We start from the raw sequence: 25962 nt of genomic DNA, 5'->3' as shown, positions 1-25962 counted from the left end.
ATCTGTTACTTAAATAACTACTTAACCACTGTTGCGAAACACCTCTTATGCCATATTTTTCCAATTTCTGCAGAAGTAAGGAATGATCGATTGTGTCAAAAGCTTTACATAAATACTCCAACGGTGTGTTGCTTTTTTTCTATTGCTGTAGCTATGTTTTCTACAAAGCCCATCACTGCTAGAGATGTAGATCGATTACTCCTGAAGCCATACTGATGCTCATTCAATAGCTCATGTTTGTCAATAAACTTATCAAGTCTATATACAAATAATTTCTCAATAATTTTTGCAAATTGAGGTAGTAAGGACACAGGTCTGTAATTTGAGACCATATGTTTATCACCATTTTTATAAATTGGAATAACTTTTGCGATTTTCATTTTGTCAGGAAAAATTCCAGTTGATAAAGATTTATTGCATATATAAGTAAACGGCTTCAGGACACAATCCATCACTTCTTTAACAAGTGACATATCCACCTTGTTACCATCGACAGATTTTTTATTTTTAAACTTTCTGACCACTTCTGACACATCACTTTCACAAACTCCACCAAGAAACATTGAATTGTTTATGTGAGATACAGGCTTTAACTTTTTCTCATGCTTCATTTTTAAATTATTTTCGCCAAATTTGGGCCAACATTCACAAAAAACTTATTGAATTCCTCAGCTATTTCTTCTATATTTTCAATAATTGAGTTGTCATCTTTTACCAGATATGCTGTAAAATCCTTATTGCTAGAGTTTTTTAATCATAGTATTAAGCACATGCCATGTTTCAATGATATTATTTTTATGTTTATGCAGCAATTGTTCATAATAGTTTTTTTGTTGCAGCCTCATGATACATGTCAATCTGTTTTTATACTTTTTATATTTGTTGTAATTTTGCTTTGTTAGATTCTTAATAAATTCCTTTTTACAGGCTTTTACTAAGCCCCTTGTTATCCATGGTTTCTCACTCTTTTTAGTATTTTGCTTATATTCTCTCAATGGACAATGATGGTCATAAAGTGTCAGAAATATATCCAGGAATGTATCGTATGCTTCATTAGTATCCTCCACAAAAACATTTTGGCAGTCTTGCTTTAAAAGATCAGCCTTGAATGCATTAACTGCTTCCGCTCCCTCGCTAGCAAGTAGCATGTAGGCTAGCTTTTACAAGCAGAAGGAGTGACAGCGGGGACAGCCAATCACAATCAGGGAGGGATATTTACGTTGGAGGCGGGACTTCTAGCAGGGACCGACATTTAACCCTTTCTGTGCCACAATCATTGACTAAACATTACGGGCAGCACTTGTATTGATAGTGACTACACAGTAGCGGCTGGATATTGGTAGGGACGTGTCCCTAGCGTCCCTACCTAATTCTACGCCCTTACAACTAACTCAAAACATGTTTTAATTGACCTGCTACCGATACTAACTCCGTATCGATATTTGGATGTCCCCACTTCCATAGCTGCTGACACTTTGTACTACAAGGTGGACGATACTGCAAATTCTGATACCAACTAAATACAGTACCGTACAAGCCCAGTATTTCCGTGGAAACACCAATGCCGATCTATTTTTGCATGCAAATTAAGTTTAGAATCATTTTGCGTTCAATTTGTTGATCGTGAGTATGATCGAAATAAAAAACGGAAATAAAACAATTTTATGTCAACGCGCTTATTTAAACTATATTTAAATACGATACTATAAGCCATACAACGATATCAACACACTATCCACATTACATTATTTTATTGTATACAATTGTTTGAGCAGAATAAAGTCGATGTCGCAAAATAAGTAGCTTACAACTAACTCAAATCATGTTTTAATTGACCCGCTACCGATACTACCTCCGTATCGATATTTGGATGTGCCCACTTCCATTCACCACAACAACAAGGAATGATTACGCTAGCAGGCTAACTCGCGGCCAGAGTTCGGCACAACACCGGGAAGTCCCCTCTTCAGACAGCCGGAAAAACGGACGAAATACTTGGATCAGGATCGAGCCAAAAGACGCTGCTTCCCGGCTCCTAACCTGCGTGGATGGGAAGCAGCTAGCTGGTGTTGAGCCGAAGAGGGAAGCAGGCGACGCGGCGTTAAAATGGAGGATGAGGAGGTCGCGGAGAGCTGGGAGGAAGCCGCAGACAGCGGGGTAGGAAACATCACACTTAAATATGTCTACTTCTTTGTAGCTGCAGATATTTAAGTCAGGCTATTCAGGTTTTTAGTCTTAACTTTACAATAGCAGTGCAGCAGTATAGTTTATAGTAACACTTGGGTATATTTAGCTAACATAGGCTCCAACAACCCGAGCAGGCCCCACTGACAAACGCAGGTCAAAGTGACACGTGATTTTCCTCCAGATTTGTAAATGTTGTCGATGCAAATGTTTAATTTTCATCTAATTGGGCTCAAATAATCATTGGATTTGAAGCTGATTGTGGTCGAAGTACAAGGATGCACTGCATTGTCGCGACATGGCTGTCCACGACACAATATGGGCCATATCTAGTCATAGCTGCCTTTTATAGCGATTATTGGGGGTTGTTGGCAACTGCGTGCTACAGCAGCACGGTTTATGTACAAATTGATTCAAATTACCAGCGTTAGGAGAATTGTCTGGGGTTTGTTTCGTTTACCTCGGAAATAGGAATGCAGCCTTATAGTGACGTCACTCAATGTTGCAAACTCCTCAGTAAGGAAAGTAGCTATAGGCCAGGGGTCACCAACGCGGTGCCCACGGGCACCAGGGCCTGTTTTAAAAATAGCTCAAATAGCAGCACTTACCAGTGAGCTTCCTCTATTTTTTTAATTGTATTTATTTATTTACTAGAAAGGCGGTCTCGCTCTGCTCGACAATTTTAATTCTAAGAGAGACAAAACTCAAATACATTTTGTAAATCCAAGAAAATATTTTAAAGACCTGGGTTTCACTTGTTTAAATCAATTCATTTATTTTTTCACTTTGCTTCTTATAACTTTCAGAAAGACAATTGTAGACAAAATATACAACCTTAAAAATGATTTTAGGATTTTTAAACACATTAACATTTTTACCTTTTAAATTCCTTCCTCTTCTTTCCTGACAATTCAAATCAATGTTCAATTTTTTTTTTCTTTCTAAAGAATAATAAATATATTTTAATTTAATTCTTCATTTTAGCTTCCGTTTTTTGGACGAAGAATAATTGTGAAATATTTCTTCAAACTTATGATTATAATTTAAAAACAATATTCTGGCAAATCTAGAAAATCTGTATAATCAAATTTAAGTCTTATTTCAAAGTCTTTTGAATTTCTTTTAAAAATGTTGTTCTGGAAAATCTAGAAGAAATAATGATTTGTCTTTCTATAGCTTGGTCCAATTTTTTTTATATATTCTAACAAAGTGCAGATTGGATTTTAACCTATTTAAAACATGTCATCAAAATTCTAAAATTAATCTTAATCAGAAAAAAATAATGATGTTCCATAAATTCTTTGTTTAATTCTTTCAAAAAGATTCGAATTAGCTAGTTTTTCTCTTCATTTTTTTCGGTTGAATTTTGAATTTTAAAGAGTCGAAATTGAAGATAAACTATGTCTCAAAATTTACTTTTCATTTTTTTTGTGTTTTCTCCTCTTTTAAACCGTTCAATTTAAGTGTTTTTTAAATCATTTATTCTCTACAAAAAACCTTCCGTAAAAGGAAAAAAAATGTACGACGGAATGACGGACATAAATACCAATTTTTTATATATGTAGATTTATTTATCAAAGGTAAATTGAGCAAATTGGTTATTTCTGGCAATTTATTTAAGTGTAGCCCTTCGCATTTATCAGTACCCAAGAAGTAACTCTTGGCTTCAGAAAGGTTGGTGACCTCTGCTATAGGCTGTCGTAAAAGTCACGGGAAGTCGCTAGATGACGTAATCGCCTAATTTGCATAATACATTGCATTGGACGCTGTAGAAGAGAGGATTACGTGGGAGAAATAAAAAGTCACTCAATGTTGCAAACTCCTCAGTAAGGAAAGTAGCTATAGGCCAGGGGTCACCAACGCGGTGCCCGCGGGCACCAAGTAGCCCGTAAGTACGTGATGAGTAGCCCGCGAGCCTGTTCTAAAATAGCTCAAATAGCAGCACTTACCAGTGAGCTGCCTCTATTTTTTAAATTTTATTTATTTACTAGCAAGCTGGTCTCGCTCTGCTCGACATTTTTAATTCTAAGAGAGACAATACTCAAATACATTTTGAAAATCCAAGAAAATATTTTAAAGACTTGGTTTTCTCTTGTTTAAATAAATTCATTTTATTTTTTTACTTTGCTTATTATAACTTTCAGAAAGACAATTTTAGAGAAAAAATAGAACCTTAAAAATGATTTTAGGATTTTTAAACACATATATATTTTTACCTTTTAAACTCCTTCCTCTTCTTTCCTGACAATTTAAATCAATGTTCAAGTATTTTTTTTTTCATTGTAAAGAATTATACATATATTTTAATTTAATTCTTCATTTTAGCTTCCATTTTTTCTTATTATGATTATAATTTTAAAAAATTATTCTGGCAAATCTAGAAAATCTGTAGAATCAAATTTAAATCTTATTTCAAAGTCTTTTGAATTTCTTTTAAAAATTTTGTTCTGGAAAATCTAGAAGAAATAATGATTTGTCTTTCTATAGCTTGGTCCAATTTGTTTATATATTCTAACAGAGTGCAGATTGGATTTTAACCTATTTAAAACATGTCATCAAAATTCTAAAATTAATCTTAATCAGAAAAAATTACTAATGATGTTCCATAAATTCTTTGTTTAATTTTTTCAAAAAGATTCGAATTAGCTAGTTTTTCTCTTCATTTTTTTTGGGTTGAATTTTGAATTTTAAAGAGTCGAAATTGAAGATAAACTATGTTTCAAAATTAAATTTTCATTTTTTTCGGGTTTTCTCCTCTTTTAAACCGTTCAATTTAAGTGTTTTTTTAAAATAATTTATTCTGTACAAAAAACCTTCCATAAAAGGAAAAAAAAATGTACGACGGAATGATGGACAGAAATACCCATTTTTTATATATGTAGATTTATTTATTAAAGGTAAATTGAGCAAATTGGTTATTTCTGGCAATTTATTTAAGTGTGTATCAAACTGGTAGCCCTTCGCATTTATCAGTACCCAAGAAGTAGCTCTTGGCTTCAAAAAGGTTGGTGACCTTTGCTGTAGGCTGTCATAAAAGTCAGAGAAGTCGCTAGATGATGTAATCGCTTAATTTGCATAATGCATTGCATTGGACGCTGTAGAAGAGAGGAATACCGTCGTGGGAGGAATAAAAAGTCACTCAATGTTGCAAACTCCTCAGTAAGGAAAGTAGCTGTAGGCTGTCGTTTTTTTTTTTTTTTAATGTTTATAAATTTCAACATTAACAAACAAATGAGAAACAACAATCAAAATAGTTCAACAATATTATAAAACATTACAGAACATTATAAGAACAATACAAAACAGCGCCAGGGGGTTGTAAATCCAAAGTAACAAAAATATAATTAAAAAAAATATATATAATAAAGTGCAAAGCCATAGGCTCATTCAGATCCATTAAATAACTTGAATTTAGAACACAGCATCAACGTTTTCACAGCTTTTTGCTATAGTCTGTCGTAAAACTCACAAGAAGTCGCTAGATGACGTAATCGCCTAATTTGCATAATGCATTAAATGATAAATGATAAATGGGTTGTACTTGTATAGCGCTTTTCTACCTTCAAGGTACTCAAAGCGCTTTGACACTACTTCCACATTTACCCATTCACACACACATTCACACACTGATGGAGGGAGCTGCCATGCAAGGCGCCAACCAGCACCCATCAGGAGCAAGGGTGAAGTGTCTTGCTCAGGACACAACGGACGTGACGAGGTTGGTTCTAGGTGGGATTTGAACCAGTGACCCTCGGGTTGCGCACGGCCACTCTTCCACTGCGCCACGCTGTCGCCGTCCATTGCATTGGACGCTGTAGAAGAGAGGATTACGTGGGAGAAATAAAAAGTCACTCAATGTTGCAAACTCCTCAGTAAGGAAAGTAGCTATAGGGTGTTGTAAAAGTCACGAGAACTCGCTAGATGACGTAATTGCCCAAATTGCACAATATATTCCATTGGACGTTGTAGAAGAGAGGAATACCACCATAGGAAAAATAAAAAGTCACTCAATGTTGCAAACTCCTCAGTAAGGAAAGCAGCCGTAGGCTGTCATACAAGTCACGAGAAGTCGCTAGATGACGTAATTGCCCAATTTGCACAATTTGTGATGGGTCCGGCAACACCGATGCATCGGCGCATGCATCGAGCTCATAGAGCAAAACACTGTGTCGGTGCGCGTACCACTTTTCGAAAGTCACGTGGCCGATCATGAGCTGTTTCGGTCACGTGACCGAAATGCGAACTGTGTCGCACTGATGCGTGCGCGCCAAACTGTGTTCATAAGGAAGCGCATCTGTCAACGAGATGCTGCTGCCAACAGAATCGCCGCACTTCTGTCATTGGTCATTTGTAATTTATCGTTGTCGGAGATCATTTCCGCCGTGTGGGAATATTTTTTATCATATATTGGAAAAAAAGGTATTCGTGTTAATTTCCTTGTCGTTTCATCCTGTTCTCTCAAACTTTCTAACCGATCTGTTAGTAGGGCTGTAACGGTACGTGTATTTGTATTGAACCGTTTCGGTACAGGCTTTTTTTCTAATCCAAAGTCTTAACAAGCTGCTTTGCTTCTGCCTCAGCACCCAGCATTGTCCCACCCATACAACCTTCTGGTTACATTAAAAAGCGGTAACTGGGAATCTCTTCGATAGCTCAATTGGTAGAGTGGAGAGCTGTAGTTGCTTATGCTGAGTGAGTTCCTTAGGGCAGTGGTTCTCAACCTTTTTTCCAGTGATGTACCCCCTGTGAATTTTTTTTTAATTCAAGTACCCCCTAATCAGAGCAAAACATTTTTGGTTGAAAAAGAGAGATAAAGAAGTAAAATACAGTACTATGTCATCAGTTTCTGATTTATTAAATTGTATAACAGTGCAAAATAGTGCTCATTTGTAGTGGTCTTTCTTGAACTACCGTATTTCCTTGAATTGCCGCCGGGGCACTAAATAAATTAAAACCTCTTCTCAGTCCGGCGCTTACCAAAGGCATGCGGTAAAGGTAAGCATGCGCTAATTATTTTAAAACCTCTTCTCACTCCGGCACTTACCAAAGGCATGCGGTAAAGGTAAGCATGCGCTAATTATTTTAAAACCTCTTCTCACTCCGGCACTTACCAAAGGCATGCAGTAAAATTTGAGTGTGATGTAAGGATACCATCATGAAAAGCACATTTAAGAAGAAAACGTTATTATGGTCTTACCTTTACTTATAAATGAAGTCCATGCTAGCTTCTTCTGATCAAAAGCATCGATAACTTGTTTATAGAAGTCTTCCTTATGTTTCTGCCGTTTTAAAAGTCTCTCTGTCTTGATGGAGATCTTCCTTTATTACCTCCTGCTTCGATTGAAAGTCCAGTTTAGAAAACTGCTATCAGACCGCTGCTATCAGTTAGATCGGCTCCTCACGTGCGGGCGACGACAGAATTAGCCTCGGACAACTCCCCCTCCCGTTCTGCTCCGTGGGGGATCTCTTTATCCCGCCGCTGCCACCAGGAAGTGTTATTGTATAAATAATACACTGGGTATTTAGGACTGGAACATGCTTTATTTCTGCCCGGTTGTTTACATAGCCAGCATAGAAGTAGTGGTGTTACATCCTAAAATGTCCGTCGTGCACCCCCCGCGTCAAATCCGTTCCCAGCACATATCACGTCAATCGTTGTCACATCTTCAGCAGCCGAGTAGTCGCAAGAAGGATCACTAGCGCCCTCTACCACCAGGAGGCGGGAGTCATTTAATGACTCATATTTGACACAGACAGCTACGGTATATTAATAAAACGTAGCTGCTTACTGTTCTGTTTGTCTGTGTTGGCCCTGTGATGGCGACTTGTCCAGGGTGTACCCCGCCTTCCGTCCGATTGTAGCTGAGATAGGCGCCAGCGCCCCCCTTGACCCCAAAAGGGAATAAGCGGTAGAAAATGTATGGATGGATGCTTACTGTTCTTTTTAGCATACTGGTATTCAATAGCTTGGACCTTAAATCCTACTGAATAGCTCTTAATATTCTTCCCTTTATGCAATTTCAAATTACCTGTATTGAAATCAGCCTCCTCCATTTTTAAAATGATGACAGGGGAAGTGTCACTCGTGACGTCACGAGTTTGACCCTGCGGTAATACTAAGCATGCGCTAATTATTTTGCGGCGCGAGTTTGACCCGGCAGTAATTCAAGGCAGGCGCGTACTATATACCCGGCGGCAATTCAAGGAAATACGGCATTTGGGAAAAAAAATACAACTAAAAACTTGTTGAAAAATAAACAAGTGATTCAATTATAAATAAAGATTTCTACACATAGAAGTAATCATCAACTTAAAGTGCCGTCTTTGGGGATTGTATAAGAGATCCATCGGGATTTATCAACTTCATCCTAAACATTTCTTCACAAAAAAATTAATATTTAACATCATTATTTATGGAACATGTCCACAAAAAATCGAGCTGTCAACACTGAATACTGCATTGTTGTATTTGGTTTTCATAGTTTATGAACTTACATTCATATATTCTTGAAGTATTATTCAATAAATATATTTATAAAGGATATTTGAATTGTTGCTATTTTTTGATTATTTAAAAAAAATGTCATGTACCCCTTGGCATACCCTCAAGTAACCCCGGGGGTACGTGTACCCCCATTGGAGAACCACTGCCTTTGGGCACTGGTTCAAATCCAGCTCGATGGATCACTCATTATGTTTTTACCATGAATTAATTAACGTGGACTCCGACTTAAACAAGTTGAAAAACTTATTGGGGTCTTACCATTTAGTGGTCAATTGTATGGAATATGAATATGTTTTTATTTAAATGAAGTGAGAAATAATCCGAAATGAAATACAATGACTTGGTTTATATGATTGTATATACTAGGTCAGGGGTAGGGAACCTATGGCTCTAGAGCCAGCTGTGGCTCTTTTGATGATTGCACCTGGCTCTCAGATAAATCTTAGCTGACATTGCTGCCTTAACACAATAAGTAATGAATAATTCCGCTGGTAATCACAGTGTCAAAAATAATGTTCAAAATATAAAACATTCTCATGCATTTTCATCCATCCATCCATCCGGTTTTTTACCGCACCTGTTCAAGAAGTCGCATTAATGGTAAGAAGTATTTTGTCTATTTTTTGTTAGCCTCAGAATAACAATGTTATTAAAAAGAATAAGAGACTTATTATACTCTAAAAATGTTGGTCTTTCTTAAAAATGCACGCATATAGTTGTGTTAAAAAATAAATAAATTACATGTCTCTCAGGGAAATACTTTTAAAAATATTTGGCTTGTATGGCTCTCTCAGCCAAAAATGTTCCCAACCCCTGTACTAGGTCATAAAATCAGTGTCGGTTGAGTCGGTCCATAGGTTGCCTGTAGGGATTTTTAATGTCCAGCAGATGTCAGTATTTAGTAACACAGTATTGACACAGTATCAGTACAGTTTTGCAATGTGTCGAAACGCTTCATGACGCCTCATTAACCCATCACTATGCACAATATATTCCATTGGACGTTGTAGAAGAGCGGAATACCGCCGCAGGAGAAATAAAAAGTCACTCAATGTTGCAAACTCCTCAGTAAGGAAAGTAGCTATAGGCTGTCATAAAAGTCACAAGAAGTCGCTAGATGACGTAAATGTCTAATTTGCATAATATACTGCATTGGATGCTGTAGAAGAGAGGAATACTGTCGTGGGAGAAATAAAAAGTCACTCAATGTTGCAAAGTCCTCAGTCAGGAAAGTAGCTATAGACCAGGAGTGGGCAACCCAAAATGTTGGAAGAGCCCTATTGGACCCAAAATACAAAAACAAATCTGTCTGGAGCCGCAAAAAATTAAAAGCCGTATTACATACAGATAGTGTGTCATGAGATGAAAATTGAATTAAGACGACTTAAAGGAAACTAAATGAGCTCAAATATATCTACAAATGAGGCATAATGATGCAATATGTACATACAGCTAGCCTTAATAGCATGTTAACATCGATTAGCTTGCAGTCATGCCGTGACCAAATATGTCTGATTAGCACTCCCCACAAGTCAATAACATCAACAAAACTCATCTCTGTGCATTCATGCACAACGTTAAAAGTTTGGTGGACAAAATGAGACGGAACAAAAAGTGGCATAAAACACGTCCGAGAAAGTCGGAGAAAGTTGTACATGTAAACAAACTAAGGTGAGTTCAAGGACCGTCAAAATTAGTAGGACAAAATGGAGCTCGCCAAATACTCGAATCAGTGAAGCATGTTTAATATAAGCAGTGTGCTTTGTAACAATTTGAGATGTTTGTGTCATGTGTGTCCTCCTGCATAAACCTTATTAAAACCAAAAATGTATTTTTTTCCCTTAATGTTTTTCCATTTTTTATACATTTTTGAAAAAGCTCCAGAGAGCCACTCGGGCGGCGCTAGAGCCGCGGGTTGCCGACACCCGCTATAGGCTGTCCTAAAAGTCACAAGAAGTCGCTAGATGATGTAATTGCCTAATTTGCATTATATGTTGCATTGGATGTTGTAGAAGAAAGGGATACCGTCGTGGGAGAAATAAAAAGTGAATTTAAAAAAATGCTTGGAATGATTGGAACAGAAAATTGGGACCTTGCGGTGATTCATTTTAGCGTGACAGTGATTAAAAATTTTTTTTAAATTGCATCTCACTTGTTAATGCTGCATTCCAGTTACCTTGGTAATTGGAATTCTGAGCCGTAAATGACGTCACAGCCGACTTGTGAACGTTTCAGTTACGAGGTCGGAAATCAAGATTGCCACATCCACGAAAGCTATTTCTTAGCTGGCCTCGTCCGTCTGTTCTTGTCGAAAACGGGAATTTCCCCAAGGGGATTATTAAAGTATCTATCTGACTATAAACACCTTACGGGAAAATATGCACTCTTTCTGCAACCTTCAAACACGGTGAATGAAGAGAAAACACAGGAGCTATTGCTAGTGATGCACGGTGACGTTACCATATATAAACGTACACCACTACTTCATATATGGCTGATTTACTGTGACAAAAACTTGCCACTGCTCGTCTTCAAGACACAAGAAAAGCCTCCAATAACACCGTGAAGAGTCACTCGATTTGTCGCCGTTACATAGTATCTATTGATATCTGTACTATACAGTACTCATTTTCTGTCATTATCAATCGATGAATCAATCAAAGTTTACTTATATAGCCCTAAATCACGAGTGTCTCAAAGGGCTGCACAAGCCACAACGACATCCTCGGCTCAGATCCCACATCAGGGCAAGAAAAAACACAACCCAATGGGATGACAATAAGAAACCTTGGAGGGGACCGCAAATGTGGGGACCCACTCTGGGCGACCGGTGCAATGGATGTCGAGTGGATCTAGCATAATATTGTGAGTCCAGTCCATAGTGGGGCCAGGAGGAGATCATCTTGAGTGGAGACAAGTCAGCAGCGCAGAGACGTCCCCAACTGATGCACAGAAGAGTGATCTACCCTGGGTCCCAACTTTTGACAGCTAGTGCTTCATTTGTGGTCACCTAATCTGTGCATCCCATTCTCACGAAGGGGAAGGTGGCAGAGCAGAAAAGAAACGGCAGATCAACTGGTCTAAAAGGGGGTCTATTTAAAGGCTTGAATATACGAATTAGTTTTAAGATCTGACTTAAATGCTTCTACTGAGTAGCATCTCTAACTGTTACCAGTAGAGCATTCCAGAATACTGGAGCCCGACTAGAAAACGCTCTACAGCCCGCAGACTTTTTTTGGGCTTTGGGAATCACTAATAAGCCAGAATTCTTTGAACGCAGATTTCTTGCTGGGACATATGGTAGAATACAATCTCAAAATATGATGGAGCTAGACCGTGTAGTATTTTATACCTAAGTAGTAAAACCTTAAAGTCACATCTTAAGTGCACAGGAAACCAGTGCAGGTGAACCAGTATAGTGTACTGTACCAACTGTAATCTTTTAATGCTTGACATAGGGAGGCCCGAAAATAATAAATTTCAGAAATCGAGATGAGATGTAACAAACGCATGATTAATGATCTCAGCGTCGCTAGTGGACAAAATAGAAAATTTTTTTGCGATATTACGGAGATGAAAGAAGACCGTTTTAGTAACACTCTTAATGTGTGACTCAAACGAGAAAGTTGGGTCGAAGATAATACCCAGATTCTTTACCTAGTCGCCTTGTGTAATTGTTTGGTAGTCAAATGTTAAGGTGGTATTATTAAATCGGTGTCAAGCAGGACCGATAATCAGCATTTCCGTTTTCTTAGCGTTGAGTTGCAGAAAGTCAGCGGACACAATTATGTGTGCTCATGTTAATTTGAATCAAATGAAAATATATTTTAAAAACAGACAAATGTTTTATATTAAAAATATGTATATTTTCAATTTAACGTTTGCATAAGTTGTCCATTGCCATTAAGTGAAAATGTGCCAGTTTTGTCTTTTGTTGAGTCCTATACTGTAAATATTGAACTTATTACCCCCCAGGTGTTTGATTGTAACATGCATTTTAGTTGCAGTTTAATAGGCGTAATTTTGGAGGTGTTTAAATCGCCCTGTAAAATGGCTAAGGATGGTTAGTAGCATATATATGGCATATAACGTTAAATTTAAAGTCCCACTGATAGTCACATACATACTTGGTCTGGTGAAATTACCCTCTGCATTTGACCCATCCCCTTGTTCCACCCCCCTGGGGCTGGGAGGTGACGGGAGCAGGGAGCAGTGGCCTTGCTTGGGAATCAATTTGGTGATTTAACCTCCAATTCTAACCTTTGACACTGAGTGCCAAGCAGGGAGTTAATGGGTCCCATTTTTTATATTCTTTGGTATGACTCGGCCGGGGTTTAAACTCACAACCTACCAATGCAATGTAGCATCGAGCCTGCATGAAAAGCCTTTTTTTCCGAGTGCTTTCTATCAGTCATGGTTGCGTTGCTGGCATGAACAATTTTAATATGCAGTTTGCTATGAATACATCTGTTTGCCTAGCAAGTGCTTGAGCTGGTGCCAACTCAGCAACCGGGCAAGACATCACAAGCAATTCAGGTATAGAAAATTGGCATCGTTTGATTTTACTTGAGTCTGTACTTGATACTACGGACGGAATTCAATCGAAACCTATAAAAGTACCATCCCTTTATCTATCCCTAATTATAAATAATAAATGTCTACAGGTGGAATTAAACATCTCACAAATTCAATGCAGAGCTGCAAATTACAGTTACAATTATAAACATTTTATTGGATAAATACTTCACTGACAGTGTCATTCAAAACTAAGCATTTGCAAAGACAACATTTTGCAACAAATACAACATATATCTCCATAGGAAATAGAGAGAAGACTTGAAGCTCGGCTGAAAAAAAATCAGGAGGCAAAGTAAGTAAATGATGGAAGTATTAAAAAAAACCCATTTATTTCAATGTATTAATTTTCTGAATTCTCATATGTGCAGGAAGGCCATTTCAAGTTCACCAGTGAGAACTGCCATTGTAATCCAGGACGTATCTCTTCCCTCAGTACCGCCGACGCAAATTAGAATTTTAAAGCGTCCGTCAAACAACGGTACTGCAGGGATTGCCGCCTCCTCAACTCGGCCTTCCCAGCAGATGAAGTCTTTGGCGCAGCGTGAGGCGGAATATGCAGAAGCACGGCGGAGGATTCTGGGTAGTGCGTCATCAGAGGATACCCCTCCGGACAATTCATGCCAAGACAGGTAGGAGTAAGATATTTCTGTACAAGGGATGTAACAGTAAATGGTATTAATGAGAACACCCTACAGTATAACCGTTTTAAATTTAAAGGCCTACTGAAATGAGATTTTCTTATTTAAACGGGGTTAACAGGTCCATTCTATGTGTCATACTTGATCATTTCGCGATATTGCCATATTTTTGCTGGAAGGATTTAGTAGAGAACATCGACGTTATAGTTCGCAACTTTTGGTCACTAATAAAAAAGCCTTGCCTGTACTGGAAGTAGCAGACAATGTGCGCGTGACGTCACGGCTTGTGGAGCTCCTCAGATCCGCACATTGTTTACAATCATGGCCACAAGCAGCGAGAGCGATTCGGACCGAGAAAGCGACGATTTCCCCATTAGTTTGAGCGAGGATGAAAGATTTGTGGATGAGGAAAGTGAGAGTAAAAGACTAGGGAAAAACAATAAAAAAAATAGACGACAGAGCGAGTCAGATGTTATTGGACAAATTTACTAGGATACTTCTGGAAAATCCCTTATTTGCTTATTGTGTTGCTAGTGTTTTAGTGAGATTATGTGGTTGTACCTGTACAACCTGAAAGTCGGAGAGGTGTGGGGATCGCCAGTGTCTACAAGGGAAGCCACGTTTCTCGACGAGGCGAAGGCAGCCGATGCTTCCTCCACGGTGGAAGCATCCGACGGTCGGGGGAGGCCGGTGGGAGGAGGCAAGAGAGTCTCCAGCTGCCTCTTTGACAGGTGCAGGAGGAACGACGCAAGCTCTCCGCTCATGTCTACGGTAAGAGCCGACTTATTACCACCATTTTGGGACGGCGTGGCGCAGTGGGAGAGTGGCCGTGCGCAACCCGAGGGTCCCTGGTTCAAATCCCACCTAGTACCAACCTCGTCACGTCCGTTGTGTCCTGAGCAAGACACTTCACCCTTGCTCCTGATGGGTGCTGGTTGGCGCCTTGCATGGCAGCTCCCTCCATCAGTGTGTGAATGTGTGTGTGAATGGGTAAATGTGGAAGTAGTGTCAAAGCGCTTTGAGTACCTTGAAGGTAGAAAAGCGCTATACAAGTACAACCCATTTATCATTTATTTTCTCACCGAAACCTGCCGGTTGATATGTGGTAGGGAACCATGTTCGCTTGACCGCTCTATTCCATAGTAAAGCTTCACCGTCATCTTTCGGGAATGGAAACAAGGAAACACCGACTGTTTTTGTGTTGCTAAAGGCGGCCGCAATACACCGCTTCCCACCTACATCTTTCTTCTTTGACGTCTCCATTATTAATTGAACAAATTGCAAAATATTCAGCAACACAGATGTCCATAATACTGTGGAATTATGCGATGAAAAGAGACGAGTTATAGCTGTGAACGGTGCTGGACCAAAATGTCCTCTACAATGCTTGACGTCACGCGCACGAGTCATCATACCGCGCTAAATTAAAAATTGCAATTTAGTAAACTAAACCAGCCGGAATTGGCATGTGTTGCAATGTTAGGATTTCATCATTGATATATAAACTATCAGACTGCGTGGTCGGTAGTAGTGGGATTCAGTAGGCCTTTAAATTATGCTAAAACCATGATTGATAGCGACACTTTGATAAACTCACGGACTGACTGGCATCGGCTCGCTATAGGCCCGGGCGATATGGATCAAAACTTATATCCCGATATTGCTTGGATTTTACTGCCGTCATGTCCGACTCGTGTCCCGTCCCGCCTACTGTATGAAATATACGTGGTGGTCAAGCTTGCTTTGTTCTCAATGGGTACTCTGCGCCATTTCGCCTTTCTCGAAGAAAAAATGCCCTATACTTGTGTTGTTTTCGGCTCTATGAATTGTTAAAATCCCGAAATGGATAAACGTTTCTTCAGAATTCCTCGAGAGGTAATCAAAAAGGGTGGTAGAGTGCAAAATTTTACGAAACGACGACGAGAAAAGTATGCAGCTCACATTCCAGTCCAAGACAGTAGAGTCAAAGAATGCAAGAGTTTACGGTGATGACTCCGGTAAAGTTTTGTTTTAATATACTTTTGACGTTTATTATTTCCCATTTAAGTATTGTCTTGATAGCATTTGTCTTTCTTAAACACATCTTTGCTATGAGTGTTTTGAAAAGCGTGTCTAAATAAAAGAAAGCAATTGTAAGCAAAACCTAAAATAGTTTTAAGCTTTTACCAAAGGCAAGAATCATAAATTAGGCTTTCAGCACATACACAATGTTGACATCCATAGTTATACTTTGATAAAGATGGGGAAAACACGCTATTCAGCAACACACATCAGTAGATGCAAAGTTAAATCATGAAATGCAATCTTACACGAGCAAAAACAAGGCATGATTTATCTGGGAGAGTTTTGATACCAGTTTCCGCAACAATTTTTTTTTTATAAAGTAAAGATATTTAGTCCATTGCATAGTTTGATTTTTTTGCCCCTATCTGCTTTTTTTCATGAAGCTTTAAGCCTCTTTTGTACTCAAAGAGTTTGCGGTTGACCACCACCGGTTTTCTGCGAAGAATTAATGTGTCGGAATACAAGCAATTTTGGGCGAATACCGATGTACAGTTGTGATCAAAATTATTTAACCCCCACACAATTTTGGTGTTTTAGCAAGTTGGACATTTATTCCGTATTTTGTTTATAGTCATATCAAATAAAGATGTGTCAAATAGACAAATGCAACTTAAATTATAACACTGTATTTTACAAAATACTAAAAAAGGACATTTTTCTTAATATCTCATTGACAAAATTATTCAACCCTCTAGTTACATGCATCTTTAGTACTTAGTAGAACACCCTTTGGCAATAATTACATCCTTTGCACGTGATACATAACCGGACACAAGCTTCTTGCAACGGTCTACAGGTATTTTAGCCCATTCCTCTTGGTCAAAGGCCTCCAGTTCATTCATATTCTTGGGCTTGCGTGCTGCAACTGCCTTCTTCAAGTCCCACCACGGGTTTTCTATAGGATTTAGGTCTGGCGACTGTGAAGGCAACTCCAGAGTCTTCCAGCCCTTCTTCTGCAACCACTCTGATGTTGATTTGGAATTATGCTTGGGATCGTTGTCCTGTTGGAAGGTCCAACGTCTCCCAAGCCTCAGCTTCGTCACTGACTTCATGACATTTGCAGCTAATATATCCTGGTAGGAAATATAATTCATAATGCCTTGAACGCGCTGGAGATTCCCGGTACCTGAGGCAGAAAAACAGCCCCAGAGCATGATTGACCCCCCACCATGCTTAACAGTAGGGAAGGTGTTCTTCTCTTTGTAAGCTTAATTTTTTTCTCCTCCAGACATCATGTTGATTCATAGGCCTAAAGAGTTCCAGTTTTGTCTCATCACTCCATAGAACAGTTTCCCAAAACCTTTGGGGTTTGTCTAGATGATTTTTGGCATACTGGAGTCTATTTTCTTCTGCCTGGTAGTCAGAAGTGGGGTGCACCTGGGAGTTCTGGCATGGAGGCCTTCATCTCGTAGTGCGCACCTTATTGTCTGGGACAAAACCTGGGTTCCCCCCTCTGCAATGTCCTGTTGTAGTTCCTCAGCTGTTACCCAGGGGTTTTTCACCACTGTACACACACAGTATCCTCTTTCTACCACGCCCAGTTGTGTTTCCACTGTGCCTTTAGCTTTAAACTTGCAAATTATGCTCCCAACTGTGTCTCTTGGAATGTGTAATGTCTTTGATATTTTTTTTATATCCATATCCTTTCTTATGAAGAGAAATTACCTCCTCTCTTGACTTCTTTAACCACTCATTGGACTTCACCATGTTGCAAATAGACCATTGACCATCTACAAGAAGCTGAGCGTCACAGTCTTTTTCAATCAGTTTAATTGTTGCTCGTTATGGTTCTAATCACATCTACAGGTGTTTTCAACACCTGATTGAAAAGACCTTATTCAAATTCTGTTCTTAAGAGGTATGATCTTCAAGGGGTTGAATAATTTTGTTAATGAGATATTAAGAAAAATGTCCTTTTATTGGTATTTTGTAAAATACAGTTACAATTTCAGTTGCATTTGTCTATTTGACACATTTTTATTTGATATGACTATAAACAAAATACGGAATAAATGTCCAACTTGCTAAAACACCAAAATTGTGTGGGGGATGAATAATTTTGATCACAACTGTACGATGTACAGTACAGGCCAAAAGTTTGGAAACACCTTCTCATTCAATGCATTTTCTTTATTTTCATGACTATTTACATTGTGGATTGTCACTGAAGGCATCTAAACTATGAATGAAAACATGTGGAGGTATGTACTTAACAAAAAAAAGTGATATAACTGAAATCATGTCTTATATTCTAGTTTCTTCAAAATATCCACCCTTTACTTTTTTTGGGCTTTGCACACCCATGGCATTCTCTCGATGAGCTCCAAGAGGTAGTCAACTGAAATGGTTTTCACTTCACAGGTGTGCTTGAAGCTCATCGAGGGAATGCCAAGAGTATGCAAAGCAGTAATCGGAGCAAAGTGTGGCTATATTGAAGAAACTACAATATAAAACATGTTTTCAGTTATTTCACCTGTTTTTGTTAAGTACATAACTCCACCCACATGTGTTCATTCATAGTTTTTATATGACAATCTACAATGTAAACAGTCGTAAAAATAAAGAAAACTTATTGCATGAGGAGAAGGAGTGTTCAAACTTTTGGCCCGTACTGTATATCGCAATTTTTTTTCTGGAAAGTCAAAACCAAATATGCGTGTGAATTTTGTTTATTGAAACACATACTTAACAATAACACATTTTTGGAAATGTTTAAGTTGCATGTATTGATAGATTTCCACAGAAGTTTCAAAAAGCCTTGAAAATGATATAATAGTTAAGTAAAACAAACCTTTAGCTATGCTCAAATCTCCAGATAATAACAAAAAGACAAAATAACAAGATATAAAATAAAGCCCTTGGTTAAAGAGGACATTTTAAACATCAGCAGCAACTTAAAAAAATGTTTCCTTTAACGATAGTGGGTTTTTTTTTAGAAAAGCTTTGTTCCGTTAAAAATGTAAGGCAGGAACACCAAGTTGTCAACAGCAGAAGGCTTTGTAGCAGCGGATAATATCGCCACTGCAGCTAAACACCCTTTTAGATTTTGTATGTGTAGTGGCAGTGCAGCTTAAATGAAGAAGTTGTGATTGGGAAGGTCATATAACAAATTATTAATTTCTGGCAGCTTTTAAAAGAAGCTGCCAAAGGAAGACTGGGCGGTAAAGGTCGGTTGGTAGAGTGGCCGTGCCAGCAACTTGAGGGCTTCAGGTTTGATCCCCGCTTCCGCCATCCTAGTCACTGCCGTTGTGTCCTTGGGCAATACACGTTACCCACCTGCTCCCAGTGCCACCCACACTGGTTTAAATGTAATTTACATATCGGGATTCACTATGTAAAAGCGCTTTGAGTCACTAGAGAAAAAGCGGTATATAAATATAATTCACTCACACTTAAATTATGTTTTATCATACCGTTGCCACTAGGAACATATGTATTTACACAAAGTTTGTATTTTGGCAGAAACGTGTTCTCCATCGTTGTCAAAAGCATCCTTCTCTCTGGCATTGTTCATTTGATAGAATCACATAAATTGCAACCCGCCACACTGCTGTCATGAACACATGCTGCCCCGAGTGATGCCGACTGTTGCCAAGAGTTGAGTAAAATGGACCCGATTACTGGCAATACTGCTGAGGACTATTTTGCCATTGAGAGCAGAATCCATGGAAAAACGGGAATGGCAAGGAAAGGGGGACAAAGCACAATAAGGATTACATATATCGGTATCAAATACATACATACCTCTTTCTAAAATATAATGTTATTATTTGTAATGTACCACCCGGCCATAACTTGCTATCCTAAATGCTATCATGAAAACAAGAGACATTAATGTCTTTCCCCATTAAGAAACAACATACGATATTCAATTGTGCACATTGAACCTACAAGCTGTGCTGTCTTAGAACAGAGTGATCGTTCTACACGTGGTTAGTGTCCGCCATGAGATTAATAGGTGGCGAGTTCAATCCCCGGCCGAGTCATACCAAAGACTATAAAAATGGGACCCGTTATCTCCCTGCTTGGCACTTAGCATCAAGGGTTAGAATTGGGGGTTAAATCAGCAAAATGAGTCCTGGGCGCGGCACCGCTGCTGCTTACTGCTCCTCTCACCTCCCAGGGGGTGAACAAGGAGATGGGTCAAATGCAGAGGACAAATATCACCACACCATGTGTGTGTGTGACAATCATTGGTAATTTAACTTTAACTTAGATGATTATGAGACGGAGATGTTTTCACGGTGCATTAAAGCAGTGGTTCTCAAATGGGGGTACTCGTACCCCTGGGGTACTCGTACCCCTGGGGTACTCATACCCCTGGGGGTACTTGATGGTATGCCAAGGGGTATGTGAGATTTATTTTTAAAAATTCTTTTTTTTGCGACGAAATGTTTAGAATTAAGTTCATGAATCCAGATGGATCTCTATTACAATCCCCAAAGAGGGCACTTTCTATGTGTAGAAATCTTTATTTATAATAGAATCACTTGTTTATTTTTCAACAAGTTTTTAGTTATTTTTATATCTTTTTTTCCAAATAGTTAACGAAATACCACTACAAATGAGCAATATTTTGCACTGTTATACAATTTAATAAATCAGAAACTGATGACATTGGGCTGTGTTTTACTTCTTTATCTCTTTTTTTCAACCAAAAATGCTTTGCTCTGATTAGGGGGTACTTGAATTAAAAAAAATGTTCACAGGGGGTACATCACTGAAAAAAGGTTGAGAACTACTGCGTTAAAGGATTGCTGAGTAGGACGCCTGTCAGAAATAATTATAGATATTATTTTTTGCACACTTAATTTAAATATATCTTAAAGTGTTACAGAACAAACCAGTTTTTAAAGGACCAGTAGAGTGGAAACACAAGTTGCCTTTATATGCTTTATTGTGTTTAATTATATCCATTAACCCATATGCAATTGTATTTACAATCCACAAGATACGTGAAAATACCATCTAAACAACACAAAATGCTACAAATTCAGTCAGCCATTTTCAATATTCCGCTCTGAATACCTTCATTTTTTTCCGGAGATTGACGTCACTAGAGGAACGCTTCTGCACTCTTGAGATGTGCGGTATATTAATAAAAATCCCTACATATATAAGACATGGACACATATGTTTTTCTTTTTTTAATGCATTCTGAGTTGTAAATAAATAAATAAATAACTAATCTGCTAACAATCATGGAGTCAATGAGGGCTCTCTATTTTGCCGACACACTTTCTAAATAACCATCTAAAACCTGCAAACAATACTCTATTTACATCCTGACCTGAATATTAACCACATTTTAGTTATGCTGTTATTATCAGAACTAACCCTGTCGTCTGGATGTCTACCAAACGGCCGCGGCCGCCCTGCAGGACTGTGTCCCAGGTGTGGGATAGTTGGTATGCTCCTTCATCCTTGTTGACAGTCTTTGGGGCCCGCCTCCTGATTTCAAACGCCTCTTTGATCCACCGATGGAATTTGTTGCTTTCCATTCTAATGACCTTGGCTGCCTCCCAGTTCATTAGATGGTTTTCCCTCTTGCTGCAGAAGCAAGGTAGCCAAAACTTGTCAGGTACAACACTTTACCTTACTAGCCTATATAAATCAACCATTTATAAAAAAAAATAGCAGTCAAGTAAATTCCAGAGCAGTGACCAGAGGGGACTGCAGCGTACAAAGGCGCAGGACTACATTTGGCCAAATGGTGGGGTCTATCAGAGGCATACAGTTATGGAATAGGATGCCAGCCCATGTCAGAAACTGTGAGACCTATTCAACCTTTAAAACTGCACTGAAACAGTGGTTGAAAACTAATCAAACACGCACGCACAATTATTCACTTGTTTTTTTTTTTGTCCATGGTCTGTGCTTATGGTATGCTTGTAATGTGTAATGTTTTGTGATTTATGTATTCTTTTGTCTCCTGAGCTGTTGAATGTTTTCTGTATTAACCGGTCTTAGGACAACGGATAAAAGTTACTCTGCAAAAAGTCAGTGTTCAAATACAAGGAAAAAAATACAAAAATTAGGAGTATATTAATTGAACTAAGCAAAATTATCTGCCAATAGAACAAGAAAATTTGGCTTCTCAAGACTTTCCAAAACAAGTGTAATTAGCTAACCTCAATGAACCCAAAAATACCTTAAAATAAGTATATTCCCACGAATAACAAGTGCACTTTTCTTGGTAGAAAAACATTTAGACTTTTTGGCCTCAATATGTTGAAAAATATTGAAAAATAAATAAGTAAATACTAGTGCCATTATCTTTACATAATGATATGCGCTCGGCATCATGATTTTTTTTTTCATGCTTGAAGTAAGAAATTATTACTTTAAAAAGTAGTTTTATACGTCTGAGTGTTAATGACACAGCTTTGCAACCGTTAATATTCTAGTTTCATGCATGTTTTACTCAATATTGGTCATCAAATCTCAGCAACAAGCTGTAATATCTTACTGAAATATTTTCGGACCAAAACACTAACATGAAATCTGCTTAGTGAAAATAATTATCTTATCAGACAGGACATGAACAAATATCACCCTTATTGGAGATATTTAATCTTACTCAGATTTCAGTTTTTGCCGTGTAGCTTTTGTGCTAACTCCCGCATAGTTACATTTTTGTTCTATGTTGATGAAAATGCATTGTCCTAATTCAAATAAATAAATAAGGCTGAAGTCCGTAAAGTTTTGACTTTGGGGCTAATTCCCGTCTATTCTTTCTGGTGTCGAAATAAGACTTAGGCTGTTGTTCTCTGGGTGAACAACGCTCGCAAGCTGTCTCTTATCCACCCTTTAAATGGCCAGACTTATGACTTAACTGCTTCTGCAGTCGAGGAGCAGCATTTGTATTAGACAAGACAAAACAGGCTGCTCTGAACAGGGCTATTTAGAGGGTGTTGGCTTGTGTGGGTGTGCTTATCAATCCATTTTGAGACATCTGGCAACTGTTTTGATCTAATCCCTCTCTTATTTTCTCTAGGTCAGTGCGTATGACTGCTCAGCAAGCGTCGGAACCAGTTCGTCCCAACGATTACGTGATCCGCCAGCCAACCGGGCCTGACGGCAGCTCAGGCTTCCGGCTTTGCAGATAAAAGGGATCTGCTTGCTTTTTAAGGGTTCAAACCAAGAGCAGTAAAAAAAAAGGGGTGTGTGCGGTGTCAAGAGCAGAGTGGCACAGTAACATTTGAAACATGAAGATATACACAACAAACTTGTTCACCCGCTCTATGCTCAGCTGGCTTGGTCTTTGCCGTCTGCCTTGTCTTATCCCTCCATGGAACGATGAGTGCCGCATCCCCCACAGCCTGTTCCACACTGTGAAGGAGGCTTTTGGCCTAACGTCCCAAAACACTGTGATACTTTGCTATACCACGAGGTGCCCTTTGAATCCTACTCTCGTTGAGAGGCCAGTGCGCCGGACGTCAGGTGTCAGTCCCCTCAAGGCGAATAAGTGAGTCAGGGATTGTCCCCAGAGAAAACAGAGGAGCCGAGCTTCCCGCTGAACACGTAAGTTAAAAGAGGAGTCGGCCGAGGCTGCGTGCCCTCCTGTAAGGCGGCGGTGTTTGGATTGAGTAATTTGAGTGTGAGGCGATAGATGGAATGTCATCCTGTTGTCCCCTTTTGAGGCGTCACAGGCCCAAACTGGGCCTATTGGGCACAGGCAGCTGGCCATCTGTCACTGCAGCCTGTGGCTAAAGATAAAAGTTTGGAAGAATAGCGTGTCATTAATATTCAAGCAATAACAAATGTACAACTCCCTCCTTTTTTTCAATCGCCCCATTTTCTGTGTTCAAGTCTGTGTTTTTGTTTCTTTTATATTGTGAAAAGGTTTATATTTTTTGTCTTTAAGAGGAAGGTTAAAGTGAAACTAGTCAATTTGTTAGCAAATTAAGACTAAATTATGTAACGTGCATTTCAACCTGGGAATTATTGTGTCTGACTTAAAAATGATTTTAAAGTCCAATTGCGGAACTGAAGTGCGTTGTCTTTGCTTTATCAGCATAAAGTTGTCATTCATTCGTTCTTTTTTTCTTTTCTTTTAATGACAATATGCCAGGGCTGGTGAATGAATAAAAAGTGACTTGTTGCCTAAGCCAGGGGTTCTTAACCTTTTTGACCTCAGGGCCCAACTTTTCCACTGCAGAGGGGCCTTGCACCCTCTCAAATATTACCACTGAATTATTAATCTTACTCTTGATCGTATTCAATAACTTTTTTATTCTAATTACAGTTAAGCAAGCTATACATTGTCAAAAGAAGGCTCATGTCAGGCTGATTGTGAAAATAATTTTAATGTATCTTGAAAGAAAGCACTCATCAAAGGGGATGCTTTTTTTTTTTTTTTACATACAATTATTATGTGCTAAAATAAATGAATCCATCTTTTTTCTACTGCTTGTCCGCTTGGGGGTGGCTGGAGCCTTTACCAGCTGCATTTGGGCAGAAGGCAGCGTACACTCTGGACAAGTCGTTACCTCAACACATGGGCCAATTTAGTGTTACTAATCAACCTATCTCAAGGTGGATGTCTTTGGAGGTGGGAGGAAGCCAGAGTACCCGGAGGGAACACATCTAGTCATCGGGAGAACTCCACACACAAAGACCGAGCATCCATCGATCCATTTTCTACCGCGTGTCCCTTTTGGAGTTGCGGGTGGTGCTGGAGCCTATCTCAGCTGCATTCGGGTGGTAGGTGGGGTACACCCTGGACAAGTCACCACACCTCATCGCAGAGCCAACACAAATAGGCAGCATTCACACACGAGGGCCAATTTAGTGTTGCCAATCAACCTATCTCAAGGTGGACGTCTTTGGAGGTGGGAGGAAGCCGGAGTACCCGGAGGGAACACACACAGTCATAGGGAGAACTCCACCCCGAGCATGTGTTTCTTAAATAAACTGTCAATAAAATTAAAAGTGCAAATGAAAATGCAGCTTCACCACTATAGTCATAATTTGTATTTTTTATTTTTTTGGTCTTTGGTCAGATATTTTTTGGTGGCTTAGGGTAGTCATTCTCAAACTTTTCTCAACTCAATAAATACTAAATACTGTTACTGTTCAAACTGTGTGCGTTGTTACAGTGGCCAACATTATTCAATATACTTGTCAAATAAAACCTCTGACTTGTTTTTAATGGAGGTTTAGGCCCACTACGCTACTATATGTTGGTCATTTTGGTGGTACTTGGAGAGCCAGTGTTTTCTGATGTGGTGAAAGAAGTTTGAGAACCACTACTCGGGGGGTGGGGGGGTGCTTTCGGCCCAACAATGGGCCCAGTTCTATGGTTAAGAAACACTGGCTTAAGCAACCCAAGAAAAGAGGATACAGTATAGGATATAGTCGTTTTGTAGCTTTGGGAATATTGTTCAATCTAACTCTGCTGTTTTGTTAAATATGTACACATTATCACACTGTTGTCTAATTTCCGGAACTCATAACACAAGTTTATGAATCTTCCCAATCAGTTTTCTCATCAGCCTGTCATTCAGAGCCTGAAATAAAATGATGCAGTAATTTCCTATACATTTTTTTTCTTACTTTTGACCCACATTTGCCTTAAGTCCCACAGGACATGTGGTTACGCTACCGTTTACTAATGAAAGTGTTTTTCAAAGCCACACAAATATCTTTTTTTTCAAGAAGCACGTTTGGAAATATTACTTTAAACTAAAAGTGTTTAAAAGAAATAGAGTACACACTCGGAGAGCGCAGACTTTCACAAGTGCAATGAACAGGCAACACGCTTCCTCACAATACAGCAGCACTGGGGGGCACTACATGGTGTCGATGATCCAGGTCACTCCCAAAATGTAATCATTTGTTATTTTGGACATTTCCTAAAACTCATCACAATCCGCCCTAAATGTTATGTTGCTTGATAGCAAACAAAAGAACTATAGCTAATGTACAAAACCCAAAACCAGTGAAGTTGGCACGTTTTGTAAATGGTAAATTAAAAACAGAATACAATTG

General features: G+C 38.8%; 1 protein-coding gene across 2 annotated transcripts; it reads left to right on the top strand.

Moving 5' to 3' along the window:
* Nucleotides 1-1863: 1863 nt before the first annotated feature.
* LOC133534918 (SUZ domain-containing protein 1-like) lies at nt 1864-25512 on the top strand. 2 transcript variants are annotated; one of them, XM_061874238.1, is made up of 4 exons: nt 1865-2157; nt 13510-13559; nt 13636-13896; nt 22967-25512. In XM_061874238.1, the coding sequence occupies exons 1-4, from the start codon at nt 2107-2109 to the stop codon at nt 23076-23078; spliced, it is 474 nt and encodes a 157-aa protein (XP_061730222.1). In that variant the 5' UTR covers nt 1865-2106; the 3' UTR covers nt 23079-25512. The 2 variants fall into 2 exon arrangements, with proteins under 2 accessions (XP_061730221.1, XP_061730222.1); XM_061874237.1 differs by lacking the exon at nt 13510-13559 and having other exon boundaries at nt 1864-2157.
* The last annotated feature ends 450 nt before the right edge of the window (nt 25513-25962 follow it).

This window comes from Nerophis ophidion, linkage group LG16 (genome assembly GCF_033978795.1).
Source record: "Nerophis ophidion isolate RoL-2023_Sa linkage group LG16, RoL_Noph_v1.0, whole genome shotgun sequence".
Classification (NCBI taxonomy): Eukaryota; Metazoa; Chordata; class Actinopteri; order Syngnathiformes; family Syngnathidae; genus Nerophis; species Nerophis ophidion.
Note: the sequence above shows the minus strand (reverse complement) of the source record. Positions and strands in the feature narration are given on the sequence as shown.